The 18,394-nt window shown below is 43.3% G+C and overlaps 1 protein-coding gene and 1 long non-coding RNA gene across 2 annotated transcripts; one reads left to right on the top strand and one right to left on the bottom strand.

Moving 5' to 3' along the window:
* Nucleotides 1-7,788: 7,788 nt before the first annotated feature.
* Nucleotides 7,789-9,555, top strand: LOC142036378 (uncharacterized). The gene is made up of 2 exons (XR_012652144.1): nt 7,789-8,024; nt 9,125-9,555. It is a non-coding gene; the product is annotated as an uncharacterized LOC142036378 (long non-coding RNA).
* A 1,264-nt stretch (nt 9,556-10,819) lies between these two features.
* LOC142036377 (uncharacterized) lies at nt 10,820-14,872 on the bottom strand. The gene is made up of 2 exons (XM_075039507.1): nt 14,758-14,872; nt 10,820-12,937 (listed from the first exon to the last, which is right to left on the bottom strand). Exon 2 carries the CDS (start codon nt 12,914-12,916, stop codon nt 11,864-11,866), a length of 1,053 nt encoding a protein of 350 aa, XP_074895608.1. The 5' UTR covers nt 12,917-12,937; nt 14,758-14,872; the 3' UTR covers nt 10,820-11,863.
* Nucleotides 14,873-18,394: the final 3,522 nt, after the last annotated feature.

Raw genomic sequence — 18,394 nt, 5'->3', positions numbered from 1 at the left:
CTTTTTCAGATTTAATTGCATTCAGATGCTCACTTATCATTCTTCATGGAGTACTCACCTTCCTGAGTAAACAGGAAAAGAGGCAGATAGTGCCATATTTGGGTTCCTCTCAGCCCCAGAAGTAATGATCTAATTACTTGATCAAATACTCCCTAGGGCATGGACTAGACAAGCCACTTGTTTTCATGTGAGGCTAATTGCATTCTACACTCAGCCTCCTGGCATCTCAGCTATGTGATGATTTCCAAAGCTGGAGCAAGTCATGGACCAGCAGCCTGGAGACCAGCCTCTCACCTAGAAGCTGCCCTCGGTGCTGGATCACACCCTCGCACCTTCCCTGGGTAGTTGTGGTAGGCAATGATGAGAAGGGAAAGTCAGGTGTAATGAAGCCCCAGACTTTAAGATTTAATTGCAACAAAGTGCAGGAGAGTGGGCTGGGAAGGCCTTGCTGTGCTGAGAATATGGGGAGAATCCTTGATTCCTATGAAAAATGCTTTGGTCACCAAAATGTGGGTAGTGTACTATATGGGATGCTGCACATAAGCAAAATGAAATCCCTGATGCTGACCAGTGTTGAGTGCCACAGAGGAAGAAAGCTTACTTTGGAGGCTTTTAGGTAAACCAAGGGATGCAAAGAAGTCCAGAGGTATCATATTTTTAAAGCAAAGTGTTCAGCAGTTTATGAAATAGTTTGGTTTTTTTTTTTCTAGCAGGAATCCAGCTGGAAAGCCCTAAATGGTGCATATCCAAACAGCTGCACAGGGAAAAAATTCAGTTTGAGATGTTTCCATCAAAAATGATGACATCTGCACATCCTGAAGTTTTGTATTTATGTTAACAATCATGTGTCCGTGACTATGCGGTGTTTCATGTCTGCAGGGAAAATTTTTATGACTGTAAGAAAATGGCTCCAATCTTGATATGGCTCCATCTTTGGTAGGTCTTGGTGGTGAAATATGAAGTCTCTCTTGGATTAATGGAAGCCAAAAGTGTTGACCATGTTCTTTTTTACTGAGTTTTTCAAAAATATTCTCCTGAGCACCAGAATACAGTGCTCAGGGGGCTCCTCTTCTGCAGCACCACACAAACCTCTGGGTAGGGGAGTCTGTCTCCGTCTGGGCTCCAGGAACCTCTTCTGCTTCAGGTTTGTGCTCTGTTGTGCTCTTTTCATCAAAGCACTACCCATCACACCAGCCTCTGGTTCTGCAAGAGACCTCAACATATGCCATTTAATTAAATAGATCCCAGAAGTGTCAGATTTGGAAAAAAAAAATCACCTCTTTTTGGCACTTCTGCCAAAGGAGGATGGCCATGAAGGGATGTTGCTGTAGGGTCCTGACTCACTGAAATTAATGTGACTAGTAAAATCACCAAATTGCTCATAAATGTAATAGAAATCCACAAATAAGTATCAATTAAGAATAATAATCCAGCCCTCTGATGTTCTCATGTATTACAAATGCAGATCAATTTATATCTCCTAAAATGTCTATTTGTCTTAGAAGTCATTACTATTTCTTGCTAATCAAATATAACAATAGGGTATACAATAACCCACTGTAGTAAGGGAGACGTAGGACCGGTCCTCAACATTGGTTTTAGAGGTGAGCCTGGAGCCCTAGGAAGGCATGAGGAACTGTACAAACCGGACTGTGAGAAACTCCTCAGCACGATAAGTGTTGGAGGCTGCTGCTCTGAGGGGACCTAAAAGTACTGGTGGATAATTCCTTGCTCAGCATCACCCAGCAGGGTTAGCTCTAGGAGGAGAAGATGGGGAGAGATTAATCTGTCGAAGTATTAGACACCTAAATCTGAGCTAGTTGCTCTCTGTTTTACAATCTGCAGGGTCTATTTGATGCAGTCATGGATGTTTCTCCTCACAACGAAGCTGATGTCTAGACCACACTGTAGAAGTCCCTATTCCTTCCTATCTATAAAAGCCGCCAGTGCAGCAGTATGAGTTTTAGGGGGGAGAAATTGCACGTGATGCACTGACTTTGTCCAGCAAAGGAAGAGGAATGGAAAGAGTGAATGAACCATGAGGTGCTGCTGGGAGGATGTCAAGAGCACTGCAAATCCATTAGCTTACATGAGCTTAGGACAGGAATTCTGGTTTCCCCATGTAAACACTAGAAAGGAACCAGTGCTGATGCCTGCAATTCTCTGGCAGGACTCCTGGTTTCCAGTGTAAACAGGATGCACTGCTCATGCTGAACAGGTTGGGGTTTGGTGGTTTTTGGTTTTTTGGGGTTTTTTTCCCATTTAGCATTTGTGTAAATTATCTCATTGGGGAATTTGGTCACCTAAATCCTAAATGTAGTCTGATTCCACCTCTGTGATTGGAATATCCCAGAGAAATAAAGATTTTCTATGCTGCAGAGCTGAGTGAGATCTCACGATCAGCAAAAGGCTTCGATACACTAATATGGAGTCCTGGGCCTAAATCCCACTTAAACTGAAGCCCTTTACACTGCTCTGGCTGTGAAAAATGCCTTTAAAATGAGTGCTGCTTTACTTTGCCCTGAATGGCTTGAAGAGGTCCTCAAGGTAACAGGAGTTGTGTCCCTATTGGCATTGCCAAGCATGAATATTGTTAATAGAAGGTGGATAGGAATGGGTTGGGTGTATTTAATGATTAAAAAGGTATTAGAGAAACTGATACCTCAACAGTTTGTGGAAGTGCTGATGGCCCACTGTAGGATTAGCTGTTTCTTACCATGAGAATTAGGACATGATATTTCTCATAGTAAATCAGATCAATTGTTCATCTTCCCTAATAACAGCTATCCATTCTTACTGCACTGGAAAGAACCTAAGGTATCATTCAGACATTTATGGAAATAAGGAGATGAAAATATCCAAGTGTATTAAATCTTTTTTGAAAAGCAATTAATCTGGTACCTGATTTTTAAAAATTACTATGTCATTCCTGTTGGGAACCACATGACTCGGGTATTATGTGGAAGCAGAATTTGCTCAGGATCACATGTTTTTCCTGGAAGACCTTTTCCATCAAAAATTAGGATGTAAACAAATATGTAAAGCATGTATAGGTGGAGCCTGTTCAGGTAGTTAGTGGTCAGGTGTCCATACCCCTGGGCTCCCTTGTTTCCGGAGCTGACGCCATGCAAGCCATATAAAAAGGTTTGCATTTTGATGTGCACACCAGTTCATTTGACTTCTCCCTCACTCACCTGCATTGGTGAACTGGTAAGTCTTTCTTGGATTTATCAGAGAATAATGTGATGGCTGCGTTACTTGGTTGTTCTGGTCAAGAGAATGTATTACTGATCACAGGAGAGCTTTGCTTCTGGTGTTTCTGTTCCAGGATTTGTCCTGGAATGGGAGAGAGGATGTTTGACTCTAAAAAAGAGTTTGCTCTTCCTTAAGTAGCTTGCAAATGTCCTGCCACCTCTTCAGAAACTGTGACTGTCTCTCATCCTCCTTTGTATTCTATCTTCATTAATTTTTTCTTACCTCCTTAAGTCTGGAAATTAAATAAATTAGTGGATGCTGCAGAGTAAGTCTTGGGACTTCAAAAGAGATAGGTGGGAAGAAGCATTATCTGGAAGAAGGAAGCTGGAAAATACCTGAGGGCAAAGCTGCAGGAGATATCTGGGAGAAGTCAAGATGAGGAAATGAATTGGAAATAGGAGCTGCAACCTCTGGGCCAACCCTTCTCTTATGAAAGGATGAGCCCAGGAATTTTGATACAACTCCAATGACGTACCATGATATATCACTGGAGGATTTGGGATAGTGTCTGAATTTGTGGTCTTTTGGCTTTATCCTCGGGCATTAGCAGTTCAGCATCTACACAAAGGGAGATATGTGCTGTGGTGTGCATGAGGAATGAAGAAATGATAAGCAAAAGATGGGCCCTGGAACATTTGCTGATTTAATTAAGAAAATAAGGAAATGAACTGTTTTCATGCTACAGCTTCTACAAAGTTTAACTGTGGGCAATTTTATAAAATTCAGGGTTTATGGCTCTAGTCTCCATAACAGTGATGCTTGCAGGTTCCCAAGAAAGGAAGGAATAATCTGGTAGTGTTAGTTGCATGTGTCTCAATCCAGAAATCATTCACAAATGCAATTTTTTCTAACAGTTCTTTTCTCGGTCCAACAACTAACTGCTATATATGTTTCAAGAGCTCAGGTTGTGAAATGTGGCTTAAGAAGAAAAGATGAGTGTCCTGATTTTGTATCTCTCTTTTTATCTTTTTCTTTAGCTTTATCAGCAGCTCAGAAGGATGTCTTGCTACGAGCAGTGCAAACAGCCCTGCCTGCCCCCTCCCATTTGTGTGCAGAAATGCACCAAATGTGTGGAGCCCTGCAAGACGGTGTGCGTGGAGCCCTGCGGCAGCGTCTGTGTGAAGCCATGCTCCACACCGTGCGTGGAGGTCTGCACAACACCCTGTGCCACCCAGTGCACCACATCCTGCACCACCCAGTGTGTAGAGCCTTGTGCCACCCAGTGCACCACGTCCTGCAGCACCCAGTGCGTGGAGCCCTGCAGCACCCAGTGTGTGGACATCTGCCCCCCTAAGTGCATCGACGTCTGCATAAAGCCATGTGCCACCCAGTGCACCACCCAGTGTGTGGAGCCCTGCGTCACCCAGTGCTGCACCAAGTGCGTGGAGCCCTGCCCACCCCCATGCGTGGAGGTGTGTGCCACCAAGTGCGTTGATTCCTGCGAGACGGTGTGCCTGGAACCATGCAGCACGGTCTGCTCTCACCCATGCTGATTGCTTTAATGCATGAGCCTTGCATGCAGCCCTGGTGTGTCAGTGCATTGCAATATCCATAGGCTCATGAGCACCTGCGGAATGAAAAACAAGTTACAGACCCATCTGCAACATACTGAGACCTCTCGTGATCTGGTTACCCCATGCTCTCTTTGTCTTGGAAAATATTTCTCTGAATGTTTCCAGCCTGTATCTTTGCTTCCTATGATACTCTGCTACTGTTATCTCAGCACCTTTTCCTTGGTAACTGCAGTTGGCCAATATTATACTGCTGGGCATCTTGGGAAGTTATTTAGCAATGGCTATGCTGTAAGCATTTGATGTTGGAAGATGTCTCCCCTTCTATAATTCTCATCTTGTCTTTTAACATATGTCCTTTTGTCTTTTAATGTCTATGTGTAGCAATAAAAATTGACCATTGATGGCATCATGTGTCTTCTGTCTTTCTTTCATCTCCCCATTTCCATGTCTTTGAACCCAAGAACATCTTCCTTTAATCTTCATTTTAAAAAGCTGCTATGGTTGTGGAGGACTTGTGCCTGAAATGCAGTGCTGTAAACACAGAGAGCATGCATTATAATGTGGAGCAATGTCTTCTAATGCTATAAGCAAAACATCGTCTGGTCAATATTTTTCTGACAGATACAAAAAAATGAGTTTTATCCTACTTGAAAATAATGATAGAAATTAATTTTCACCTTCATTAATGATATAATTTTGATCTTTATCTCTCTGGATCGTGGAGGCAAGTCTTAGAAACTGATAAAAGGTAAATTTAAGTGGAAGAAAGCCCCAAATCCAAGAAAGAAGGAATTGAAACATTCTTGCTGGGGTTTTAATTATTTCTTAAAAACATTCTGATGGAGACAAAAATGGTATTTTTGATTAATTCTTCCTGTGATCCTCACTGACTAAATATAGAAAGTAAGGGATTTGGCTTCAGGAGATGAATCTTTTTGTGGTTTAGGAACAGGTCTGAGCCCTGCAAGATTGCAGTTTTGTTCCCAGGTTTGCTGCAGATACTTTGTGTGGCTTTGGGCAGGTCTCACTCTTGTTACCTATCCGTTCCCCATCTGCAACGAGGAGAAGTCACATCCCTGACTGATAGAGTGGTTGGCATTTTGGGTTCATTAACATCTGGCAGGTGCAATAATATTTTAATTCACTTATAAATGCATCTTCTTTATTTGAAGTCATAATTTTGAAACTGAAGGAGGCCCATTATCTGGCAGGATATTATACCCATTTAAATGCTGAGTTTCAGAGGTAATGCTCCCATTGTCTTCCATACTGTGCATGTGACTTGATTACCTGTCTCTGTGATGGCCACACAATTTCCATGTCTGGGATGTAGAGAATTGCTATCCACCTACCATATCATTACAGTAAGGGTGGAGGATATCTAATCTAGAAAAGAAAAGAGTTATATTTAGGTGTGTGTAAACACTGTTACCAAATCAGCTTTTAATGAAACCTTGTGTGCAGGTGTAGAGAGTTTGACAGTAGATTCCTTTTTGTGTTATTTCTGTCAACACCAAAAGGTGACACCATCAAACAGGAATAATGATAGGCAAAATATGTCTCAGTAAGGCAAACAAATTCTACATCTGAACACACCTTTCAGCTGAGATAGACAAAGCAGGGGTAGGTGGACCAGATGTTCAACAGTATGAAAATGGAGGGGGAGACTAGGAACGTGCACATCTAATTCCTACTGTTGAATGCAAACCTTTGGGGGTTCAGCAGTGAACCCTGCCTCGCTAATAACTGCTTACTGCTGCCGCATGTGTAGTGTCAGTGCACCCTTTCAGGCATGGAAAAAGTCTTAGTCAGGAAGTCATATGCAGCTAATAATGAGATCCATCCCAGAGGTTCGTCACCTATGCCTGATTTCCAAGCATCTTCATCCAGCTCTACCAGCTGTGTTAGTAATGTAAAATTCTTTCTTCTCTCCCTCTCTGCTGCGAGCATTTCACCAGGCACAGTAATCATAGATGGGACCACACAGCTCTAAGAACCCCAGAGGAAGCGGCAGAAGAGACCTGTTGGTTTGTGCTCATCATGCTTCCTGTGCCTGTAGGAAAATATGTTGCAAAAGCCCTGACACACTGCTCACCTATGCATCTGTGGTTAGTTCTGAGCATTGCTAAGATTCCCCTGTATATTTACAACAAATTCATGACATTTGGTCTATGTCAACCTTGGGGTCATTAAGACCCCTGGTAAATCAGGCATGAGTGAGGGATGTTAAGATATGGAATGATGTTGTTTCCATTAGCACCTTCTGCTCCTCTACACCCAGTGGAAGCCATGTGCATCATCTCTCCATGTATCACACACCTGTAATGGAGACTGGGCTGTAATTCCTAGGGCTGAATATGACCCCACAGGGCATAGCATTAAGGAATACTCAAGGGAGGCTTGAACTACCTTTTCCATTAGCGCTAAAGACAATGTTTCCACTGAAACATTTTCTCTGTTCCTTCCTTCCTTGAAAAATTTCAAGGGGATCGACATTTTTCTGAAACATCGATCCATCCCTAGAAAAAAAATTCTGCCACAACTGCAGCAAGCCAAACCCAGTGTTTGTGAAAAAGAAGTTTTAGTTGCTTCAGTGAAAAGCTACTTGAAAGTGCAAGGAAAAAGCAAGGTGAAAGCTTTCTAATTTCGTGGCAACATAAAATGTTTCATTCCCCTTTTGGGGAAGGAAAATGGAGAAGGACAGGAGCAAAACCCCAAACTACAGACTGCCATACACAGACCTGCTGCCCTTCCCAGGAGCTGGGATGCAGCACACAGCCCTCCCCCCCTGACCTCACTCAGATTTATGCCAGCTGGAGATCTGTCCTGGTGATCACAGGCAGAACTATCAGGAAACACCTAAACATTATGCAAACATGTTCTGCTAGCTCCAGAGCGGATCTGAGCCGTCTCTCAAATCTGAGTTTGGTTGTGGGATCTTTGCCCAAGGTCAGGACAAGATGAATTATTAATAAATTAGCCAGTTATTACCAGATTGGGTGTGCCTTGCATTAAAAACAACAAATCCCCCGCACCTGAAAGAGGAGGCATCTCTCACAGACCTTGACTGAAGTCCAGGTGTATGGAGGTGTCAGTGGAGCAGGTTCTGGTTGTGAAAGATTCTGGTCATCAAGTTAATCTGTTGTCATCAGCTCCCAGGGCTGACTTCTGAAAGCATATAAAAGCCTCCCATATGGGAGGCTTATTAATCTGAGTGGCCTCTTCTTCCCTTCCTCCAGCAGCAGGAGACACCAGGTGAGTCCCTCTATGCACTTCTAACTATATAGGTGGGGGTTTCTGGTGCCCTGTTCTTGGGAGACAGGGTGATTTTTCTTTATTTTGTGTGTCTAGTAACAGTTTCAGCTCATCTTCCTGGCAATTTCACCTCCATACAGGTGAAAGATGTATTGTTATTTTGAGACTTTCTGAGGCTCCAGACAGTGGCTTGCTGACTCTTTGGACCAGTAAACCCTCATAACTCTTTCCCAATTGATAAGAATCCTTGTGGATAACCACTGGGTATTAAGTATTGGCTACCAAAGGCTGGCATCTGCTGGCAGCTTGTTTTGCATCTGTTGAGCAGCCATGGGCTGATCCCTGCAGTCTCCTGGATCTCTAGGGCTATGAGTTTCAGTTCTTTGTATAACATCACATCCTCACTGAGCAGGAGGACAGTTCACCTGTGTTTAACAGCCGGAGACATGGCTCCTGCTTTGAGGCACTCAATGAACTGAGCAGAGACATGGCTGTTGCTGGAAGGAATTGTTATCAAATGATTTTTCTCTTTCAATATATTTGCAATACTGAGCAGTCACTGGCTTTCTGCTCCTCTTTGACTAGTTTTAAATATTGCTCTGAGGTTCTCCTTGAACTAAGCATGCTTTCATTAAAATTTGTATTGCTTCTTAGCTTGTCAAAGTTGAAATGTTCAGAAAACAGTGAACGGGGGGGGAACCCCTCTCATTGTTTCTCTTCCCTCTGCCGCCATTTACCTGTTTGGATCACAACTTTGTTAGGATGGTGCTTGCCTCATATTAATTTATGCTTATATATAATTATGCCCTGAGGCCTCAGCAGAGTGGCTGATCTCCATAGAGGCTAACCATGACCGGAGCCCAAAAAAGCAATATGGAGCAGCTACAGCAAATTAGAGTCACCAACACAAATTTGGTCTGAACAGCAGCATCCTCAGGGATTTCCAAGGGGTTTTTTTTGTGATTTTGCTGGGAGGATTAACTTCTAAAGGCTCTTCACTGTTGGTTTGGTGTCAAAGCACTGACTGAAACTGTAATATCCAGAAAGGAGAAGTGTGTAAGGCTTAAAATAACTGAAATGGCACCTTGGTTTTCTTCCAGGCTTAGCAAAGATGTCTTCCCACCAGCAGAAACAGCAGCAGCAAATACCTTCAAAATGCCAGGAAAAGTGTCCTCCAAAGAGTGTGGAGCAATGCCAGCCCCCAAAAGGGCAGGCTAAGTGTCCTGTGAAGAGCATCCCGCAGCAGCAGCAGCAGCAGCAATGCCCAAAGCAGAAGTAGCACTAACAGTAATGGCCACAAAGTGCCATGGAAGATGCAATGCTTATTGCCAAGCTCTCCTTCTGTCTGCTGGCTCTGCCAGAATAGCTAGAAATTTGCAGCATGCCTTTGTTTGCAAGCAGAAATTACAAAGAGATGCAATTCATTAACTTGGACTGATTCATCTTCTACTATATAAAAAAAATAATTGTGGGGTGTTTTCTTCTGATCTTTAATTTGGGACATACTACAATAAAATTATAAGTAACCTCATTACTTGCTTCCTGATATTTTTTGTTTTCACTTTACTAGTGTCATTCATTCTGTTGCTTTCTCTTATCAGCCAAAGAATTACCTTTAAACATAGACTTGTATACAAGGCATGCATACCCAGGGACCCACACACATTTGCCTTCCAGATTTCCCAAGGAATGATTTGTTCATAATTTTTATTTCCAATAGATCCAGAAACCTACAGCTGTTAATATGATGACCAAGTGAACAAGGAATGTGAATTGTCTAGTGCAAACAGGACACAAAATGACTGCAATTTCTAGAAAGACCATTTAAATTTGTGGTCCTTTGGGGAGAGCTGCTGCCTGGGTGTCAAAACTGGCTCAGGATCGATGTGCTTCCCATCTCAGGGCAATCATCCTGAACAAACAACCTGAGAAAACTGGGGAAACTCAGTTTTCTGCAGGATATAATAATCTAAAGTATATTCTTGTGGATCTATCAAAACTATTAATTGTGGTTTTAGAGTCTCAACTCTACTGTAGGAAAACAGTCTTTGGAAGTCTTTAACACTGAAAGGAAGCTTTTGGTTGCTCAGAATGAATAGTTTCCATTTAAAAAGGACCAGAAAGAGGATTCAGAATGTTTTGGTTTCTCAGCAGGATGTATGGGCTTGGCTAATTGATTTCTAGTCAGCTGTATGGCAGAGTAGGGGAGGAAAATTATAAATACAGAAACTGTTGAATGATATGATATTGGTGTCTGGCAGACAGACATAAGCTTGCTCTGCAAACCAGAAGCCATGTGTCTTGGTGTGATTCTGTGATCAGACGGTGAGGTTGGATGTATCTAACACCCATCTAACAGGTACAGGGCCAAACTAGTGAGATTACATCGCTCCTGGCTCATCCGAAGCGTGGGAAAAACTCATTTGCTTGTGCTTGCAACCTGCCTTGTAGACATGCCCATGCCTTATGTCTGTTGAAGGTCACAGAGTAGCTGTAAGTATGTTTAAATTGGGCAGACTGAACACAGGGCAGCTTGGTGTGAGCAGAGGCCATGTACCATGCTCTTGGATGGGGTGTCTTGCTGAGAGGTATTTCGGTGCTATTGGTCAGCCCAATGGACTAACGCAGTGCAGGGGCTCTTGTAGATTCTCTAACCTGGGCACGTGGGTCCCCTGCAAGCACCCAAGTTTCTGAGTCCTGATTCACCCAGCTTTGAGCCTAAAAATGACTGACTGTTGCAAGCTGAGGCTCCTTTTCATCTTTTTAAGCAGAAGCTATTAAAAAATATTCACAACTTGGTATTCAAAGTAATTTTTATTGTCAATTTTCACAGTGAAATAAATCCTGGATACAATATCAGCCTAAAATAGTTAAAGATAAGTACCAAATACATACGCAACAACACTGTGTGGTGAAACAAGTTCCAGGGTGTAATTGAGACAGCACTGTGTATGCTTCCTCCTTTATCCTCTCTAAGAGATGGGAGCCATGCCTGAGGTTAATCTATTTCAAAACATGTCTAGATTGGATTTAATTATCTATATATTTTCCATAAATAATCTCAGCTCGAGCTGTTCTTTTACACATCCTAGAAAATCCAGGGTGAGCCCTCTGAGGAAAGCGCTGATTACTACCAGTTCAGCTAAGCAGATAATTAAGAGGTGATGGCTCTTTTGTAAAAATCTTTCTATTTCCTCTAGCCCAATGGACTTTTTTAATTGCATAAAATATTCAGCACTATGGATTCATGATTCAGAAAGTCTTGTTGCCATTGACAAGAACCCCTTAGCAGCAGGTCCTGCACAAACCTCAAATCCTATTATTAATAGGCAAAACCCCTAAATGCAAAGTGGGAGATGGCATTTGCGAACAGGGAGCTGGGGAGGAAGGCATGAAAACCAGGAGGCAGTGTGTGGGTCTGGACGATGAGCTCTAGGTCCCTAACTGCATTTGGGTTAAGTTTGAATATTTAGCTTAATGAACTCTGACTCGTGCGTGCCATCATGCTCTTTGGTCTCTCTCTGGGCCTTTAAAAGCCAGTGGGATGATTGGGAGAGGGCAGAAATTCAGGCCGCTGGAAAGCTGAACGCACATGCCTACAACACTGCTTGAAGCCTTATTATCTGTCGACAGTCCTGACGTGTCAGTTAGCTTATGGCTGTTAGTACAGGGTAACGCTAGCGTTAGCTGGGGGGGGAGAGTTGGAAGCTGGGCTTCTTAACAGAAATTCTACAGTGAGTAAAAGGGTGTTGGAAAATGACCTCTGATTGTGAGACACGGGGAGAGGAGGTCTGGGTTTGCAATCTTCTCTCTTCAGGGCTTCCCTTGTCAGCTGCAAGTTACTTCTGCATGGGTGGCCACTGGCTGGGCTGCTTCAACTGCTGCTGCTCAATGGGAGGACAATCCTCTGGAAGGGAGCACTTCCCTGGCTCAGGGCAGGGAGCAGGGATTGGCATGGGGATCTCCTTGCACTCCTGCTTCTCCTGGGGACATGGTGCAGGTTCAGGGCACGGAACAGGGATTTGCACAGGGATCTCCTTGCATTCCTGTTTCTCCTGGGGACAAGGTGCAGGTTCAGGGCATGGAACAGGGATTGGCACGGGGATCTCCTTGCATTCCTGCTTCTCCTGAGGACATGGTGCAGATTCAGGGCATGGAATAGGGATTGGCACAGGGGTCTCCTTGCACTGCTGCTTTTCTTGGGCACATGGTGTGGGTTCAGGGCATGGAACAGGGATTGGCACAGGGGTCTCCTTGCACTCCTGCTTCTCTAGAGGGCATGGGGTGGGCACAGGGATCTCCTTGCACTCCTGCTTCTCCTGGGGACATTGTGCAGGTTCGGGGCATGGAACAGGGATTGGTACAGGAATCTCCTTGCATTGCTGCTTCTCTTGGGGACACGGTGCATCCTCTGAGCAGGTAACAGGAACTGGCGCAGGGATCTCCTTGCACTCCTGCTTCTCCAGCACGCATGGAGTTGGTTCAGAGCAGGAAACAGGGGCTGGCACAGGCAGCTCTTTACACACTGGTTTCTCTTCAGGGCATGGAACAGGCTCAGGGCATGACACAGGTGGGAAAGTTGGTGGTAGCTTGCATTGCTGTTGCTGCTGCTGCTCCTGGGGTGGACAGCTGGGTATTTCAACCACTGGTGTTTCTCCCTTGCATGGTTCCAGCACTGGTGCTGGCAATGGCACTGTTTTTTCTGAGCATGGTACCACTACTACTGGGGCTGGTTCTGGGCAAGGTGTTGGGGCTTGGACTTCAGTTTGCTGCTGTGGACATGGGACTGGCTCAGTGCACGGCTCAGGCTCTTGACTTTGCTTTGAAATAGTTTTGCTCAGGCCAGGTGGGAGGGTGATTTCCTGCTTGATTTGCATTTGATTCAAAGACATCTTTGCAGGAAACAAGATTATCTGAAAGAAATGTCAGAGTGTTATTGTGTCTGCTAAATGAACTGCATTGGGATAGGGGTGAAATGATTATAAGAAACATGAATCAACTGCAAGAGTAAAGTTCTCTTAGCTTGCCCTTGGTTTCCCAAGGCAGGTTGGCTCAGAAAGAATTATGAATTGCTCATTCTTTTTCATCCTGCCTTTCTGCTTCTGCTCTGACTCTGTCTTATCTTGTTCCTTTCCATTCTGCAATGTGGGACAGCCCTGTCAGGTCTAACTGAGGTAGAGCCACTCCTTTGAACTTGGAGCTGATTTACACTTCAGAGACCTTCCTCCTGTTGCTTAGCTCTTCCCAATGTGTTAACTCCCTTTCATTTCTGTCCTGGGGAATTGATGAGAGGAGCTGGCAAATAACAGATCTGCTGGTTTGATAGCGGTTTCAGAAAGTCAAAATAATAATAAAAAAATAATGAATGCTGAAGACAAACCTTTAAAAACATTTGGTGTATCAAAAAGTAGAAGAATATAAATCTGGGCCCAACAGGATATTTTATGTTGACAAAACTGAAATACTTCATTTGATTTTGCCCCTTTTAAAATGGTTTCCAGATTTTACTTGGGATTAGAAACCTGAGGTGCTAAGGCCTCAAGGTGGACCTCACCAGTAAGCTGAGATGTCTCTGTAGTATTAAGAGTCTTTACAGTAACAATAGGCCAACTCTTCTTGTTCTGGTTTCACTCTGACTTCATTGATGATGTAATGGATTGAGGTTACCTGTGGCACAGTCCTTCCAACTGTCATGGAAAGAATTAGCAGTGGTAATGCGTCCCTATGTTTCTGGATTATCATGGCCACTAATAATACATGTAGGTCGCATGAATCAGAATAATCAGGAGGGATTTATTCTCCCAAGGCTAGTAATGTGCAACAGGCCAAATGGGTTTTCCTAACAATTTATGAAACACTCTGTTTTGTGGGCTGCTGAAGGCAGGCACCAGGCTCAGCTGGACTGGTGCTGTGTCTTTGGTAAAGCCTGTGCTGTTGTTTTTCTAAAGACAATCTAAGGGCACAAATAAAAGGTTAGAATCACAGAAGCGTTGGTTGGAAGGGGCATTTTTAAGTCCCCTCACTGCAGGACTAACACCAACACAGCTCATGTGAGAGTGTGCAAATTTGTTCTCTCTTCCCCATGTTGTCTACTCCTCTCAGCACATCTTCAAAGTAAATTCATTCCTCGCTTCTACATCCTCCTAGATCCTCCAGATCAATATCACTTGTCTCTTGCTATTTTCTTTATAAGGACCTGATAAGATCTTAAGCCAAATTAATATATTGCTCTTGACATGGTTAGCATAAATGAGACAGCACACTAGGAATACTTTCACCCTTCTGCTCCCTACAGCCCCTCACACTCACAAATCTATCTTTTGCAAAATAATTCTTCAATGAAATTGAAGGTTAAAATTTTTTTTTGTTATGAATAGCAGAATCACACAAAATAGATTTGGAGGGAGCTTTAGGAGGCCATTTAGACCTTCTCCTTCCCTGGAGGCAGGATCAGTTATAGTTAAACCAATATAATTTTATCTAATCTCTTCTTCAGAAAGGGTCTAATTTAGCACTTGACTATCCTCAGATTTACGCACAATCTGAATTTGCCTTGTAGAGTCATTCCAAGACTGCTTGTCCTACCCCAATGCCCACAATTTCTCTTCTTTGCAGAAATCTTTTGCATATTCAAAGGTATCAAATAAAACACTTCTTTACAGAGTCTGCCTACATTAAGCCAAGCAATAAAATTATAGACATCACAAAAAAGTATCAGTATTCTCTGACTTACCCAACCAGTCAACAGGGAGAAGCACGAAGTCGAGTGGATGGTGGAGCACAGAGATTTGAGAACTTTTATATGGTTTCAAAGCCCTGCCTTCTGGGAACGAGTCCTCCTAGGTAATGAGGTCATTCTTTCACAACTGATGTTGTGCATTTCCTCCACAGACTTGTTTTACACGTAGGCATTGTAAAGAGAGGCTTTTGATGCAGAATGCGTTTTATTCCCCTTTCTGACTAATCCAATTTAACAAAAAACTTGCTATGTGAATAAAGGTCATTCATACCCTCAGGTTAATACATTCATTGCAGACCCCATCCAGATCAGGGGTCTTGGTGCAGTGTCAGTCAACGTGGTTCCACTTCAACCCATGCATGAGTCATTTCATGTCAGCTAATGCCCTCACTTCTTAGGATGTATTTGTAGAGGGGCTAATCTGTACGTCTCTGTATTGGGTCTGGCTGAGATGGAGTCAACCTACCACAGTCTCTCACCTGCTTTTCATCAATGAATTCTCTAAAGTGACTTTCTTGTCATTCTATAAACTCATGATGGATGGGTTTATTTTTTTTTCCCATGAAGATCTTAATAGATTTCATTCTTCTTTCATTTCAGAACACAATTTTGATTGCATATTATTTTCCATGGTACAGGAGATGCAGCTCTCAGCCTTCTAAATGTGACAGAAGAGGGAACTGAGTTTATCTCCATGTATCATGTGAAAAGTAAAGTGTTTTTTTAATAATATACAAGATTTATCACATCCAAATGGAATTTGGACACTGGTCTTATTTAGGTGCCAGGATGGCATTTGAAAAGATGTTTCAATCTACATGTGAAATAAAGGGAGCTTGTAGCGTATACAGTTTATTCCCTACAGTTTATTTCCATGTAAAAAAAGTTTACTGAGTGAAAATAGCTCACTGATTATTACCCTCAAAATCTCAGGGAGCTATCAGGAGACAAGTCAAACAGTCCTAATTTCTGATGGTAGGATTATTTTCAGCAGCGGAGACAACTCGTCACAGAGGTGACTTTCATCATATTTGGTTGTCTTGGGACTATCTTTGTCTTGTCTCCACCATTTTACCAGAGCCCTTATCAGAGCATGCACTAGAGATACAATCGTTGCAACAGGCTGAGCTGGTACCTGTCACCAGTTGGGATTCCTGGGCTGCAAGTGTAAGAAGCTGTTTCTAGCTGTGGTGTAACTTCCTCTGTTAATAATCGTTTGGCAACTGAAGGACAGAACACCTGAATTTTAGACCACATCTTCTTCTCCTATAGCGTGACTTCATCCATGCAACTTCCTTTCTTACCTCATGGCAGGTAGGGCCCAGCCTTGCTGCCTGCCTGGCTGGCTCTGGAAGCTGCTTAGTTTTAGTCGCCAGCCTTTCCTAGCGAGGATAATATCCCAGCCCAAGACCTAACCCTGACTCAGGCCTCACCTACTGCTCTGCTGGTACAAATTGCAGCTGCAGCTCTGCTGAAGGCAGGAACTAGGACACTTTCCAGCAGTGGAGAACCTGCCTGTCTGCTTTCTAGGTAGCATCATGCTTCATGGTTATCAAAGTAGCCCTTCTGCTGAGATATGCTCCTGGAATATAGCCCATCAAATCAGGAAGAGAGAGGGAATAAGCTCAGACTCATAAAAAAAAGCGGGTTTTATCATTGTACTTGTTGGCCTGAAGAGGACAGAGCAGCTGGGTTCGAAATGAGACAGCGCATTTCATTAGATCAAACATTGCATTTGAATATTTGTGCAATATTCACAAGTGAATATGCATCTTGAGGTCAGAGCTTCAGTAACCTTTGTTACATCCATCAATTAGAGCACCTGAGAGAAACAGGGCACGTAGCACTTGTGGAGCAGTGTTGAGGCAAAGACTGTTACAGGGTGTATAGCCACGGCTCTGTGTTGAGACATTGCTTTTATTTAAGCAAGCAGTGAGATTTCTGGAATATTTAGGTGTCAAATTTCCAGCCTCAACTTGCAACATCGAGTGATTAAAGAAAATCACTTTCCATAGCTGGAAGGGAGATGACCTGAACTCTGTCTGGAGATCAGAAGGTGGGGCTGTCCTGACCGCAAACACTGGTTTGGATCCAGGTCTGGAGAGGCTCGGGGAGGTCACTTCACCTCCATGTCAGCAACCTCAGCAGAAAAATGATGGTAATTATCACTGAAGAGGCTCTGAAGTCAGCTCGTGGAAAGGGAGTGAATGTTTTTCCCATAGTAGAGGTGTAATTGCTTTCCCCTTCCATGTGAATTGCACGAAGACTATTTTTAGAGGCAAATGCCATATGCAGTGAAACCTGCCTTACTGAAATATTTGGCAAACTATGGGAGAAACGTGCATTGAGTAAGGTGGCTTTACAGTGAACGTGGAGCTAAGCAGCTCCTCAGCTCTCACCTGCTGGAGCCTGGCTCAGCTCCCAGTCAATACTGAAGTTGTACCACTAATTCCAGGGAACATAACCCACAAGTGAGATAAATACTGGCCCGAGCCCATCCTTCCTAGACAGAAGATGCTACTCCAGCTCCCACACAGCTTGGGTAGGTGCTGTGCTGCTATCAGCCCAACAGTGGCCTTGCAAATGCTGATCAGGTAATTAAGTCCCCAAAAGTAAGATGTCTTGGGAGGTATGCAGCAGTTATGCTAGCAGCTCCAAATGAAGGTCTGTAGCTGTCAACTTTATCTGGTTTATCATTGAGATGAGTGTCTCAATATCTCTAAGGGTCCTGAAGCTGTATTGCTTCACTCTGAAAAAAAAGGATCAGCTTTTTTAGAAGTGAAGACCACTGCAGAGAAACTCAGCTCAAGATGTGAAATGCTTGCTGTGATCCTCACGTCTGTATGGATGCTCTTTGATTTTTCTCCGTCCAGTACTTTGAAACTTTGTGCACAGAGAAAACGTTCTGAGGGAACTATTGCACTCTTGGATTTCATGTCTTGGTGTGATTCAGAAGTTGCTGAACTGGATCTCCCAAGACACGGATCGCCCTGATGGCTTAATTAGACACTGTTTCGTTAACAGCCCATCTTGTTCTTTATTATTGTGTCTGTCATCATTTCAGGGTGGACATCTTGATTAACTCATCTCAGGAGACAAAAGACATAATTACCTGTTACTGAATTTCCTAGTATCGGTTTGTCTGCCTGTGAATCCAGTCACTAAAGCATCTTCTCTCCTAGTGCTGAAGTCTGGGTGTCAGGTCATGCTACAGAAGACGAGAAGCTGGTCACCCACAGGGATGGCCAAATGCTGTAATATCCAAGTACTGGATATGAAGTATCCATGCTTCAGTATTTTTTTTTCCTGCCTGTTATTTCATGAGTGATTTCTGTTTGTTTTTGCCAAAATACAGCACCTGAGCTTCCCAGGAACCAGAGGATTTCCTATTAAACCTATATCAATGGATTAGTTTAACAACTCTCAAGAGGCACACATGGCTGAATCACTGAGTTAAGTCTGTGACACTGCATTCATAGTTATAAAACTTCTTCCATAAATTCAACAACCTCCATCATAAAGCTTGTTCCATATTTTGATTCCAATTTTCTGATTTGGCAGCCTATTCCAGAGTCTCCTTGCACTGCTTCTTGAAAATCTTCTCCTAATGCCCTGCTTAAATGTATTCCTA

The sequence above is a fragment of the Buteo buteo genome, chromosome 11, assembly GCF_964188355.1.
Source record: "Buteo buteo chromosome 11, bButBut1.hap1.1, whole genome shotgun sequence".
Classification (NCBI taxonomy): domain Eukaryota; kingdom Metazoa; phylum Chordata; class Aves; order Accipitriformes; family Accipitridae; genus Buteo; species Buteo buteo.
This window is presented reverse-complemented; position numbering and strand designations above follow the sequence as displayed.

Coding starts and splice junctions, on each gene's coding strand:
- LOC142036377 (XM_075039507.1), bottom strand. CDS start 12,916: ATGTCTTTGAATCAAATGCAAATCAAGCAGGAAATCACCCTCCCACCT.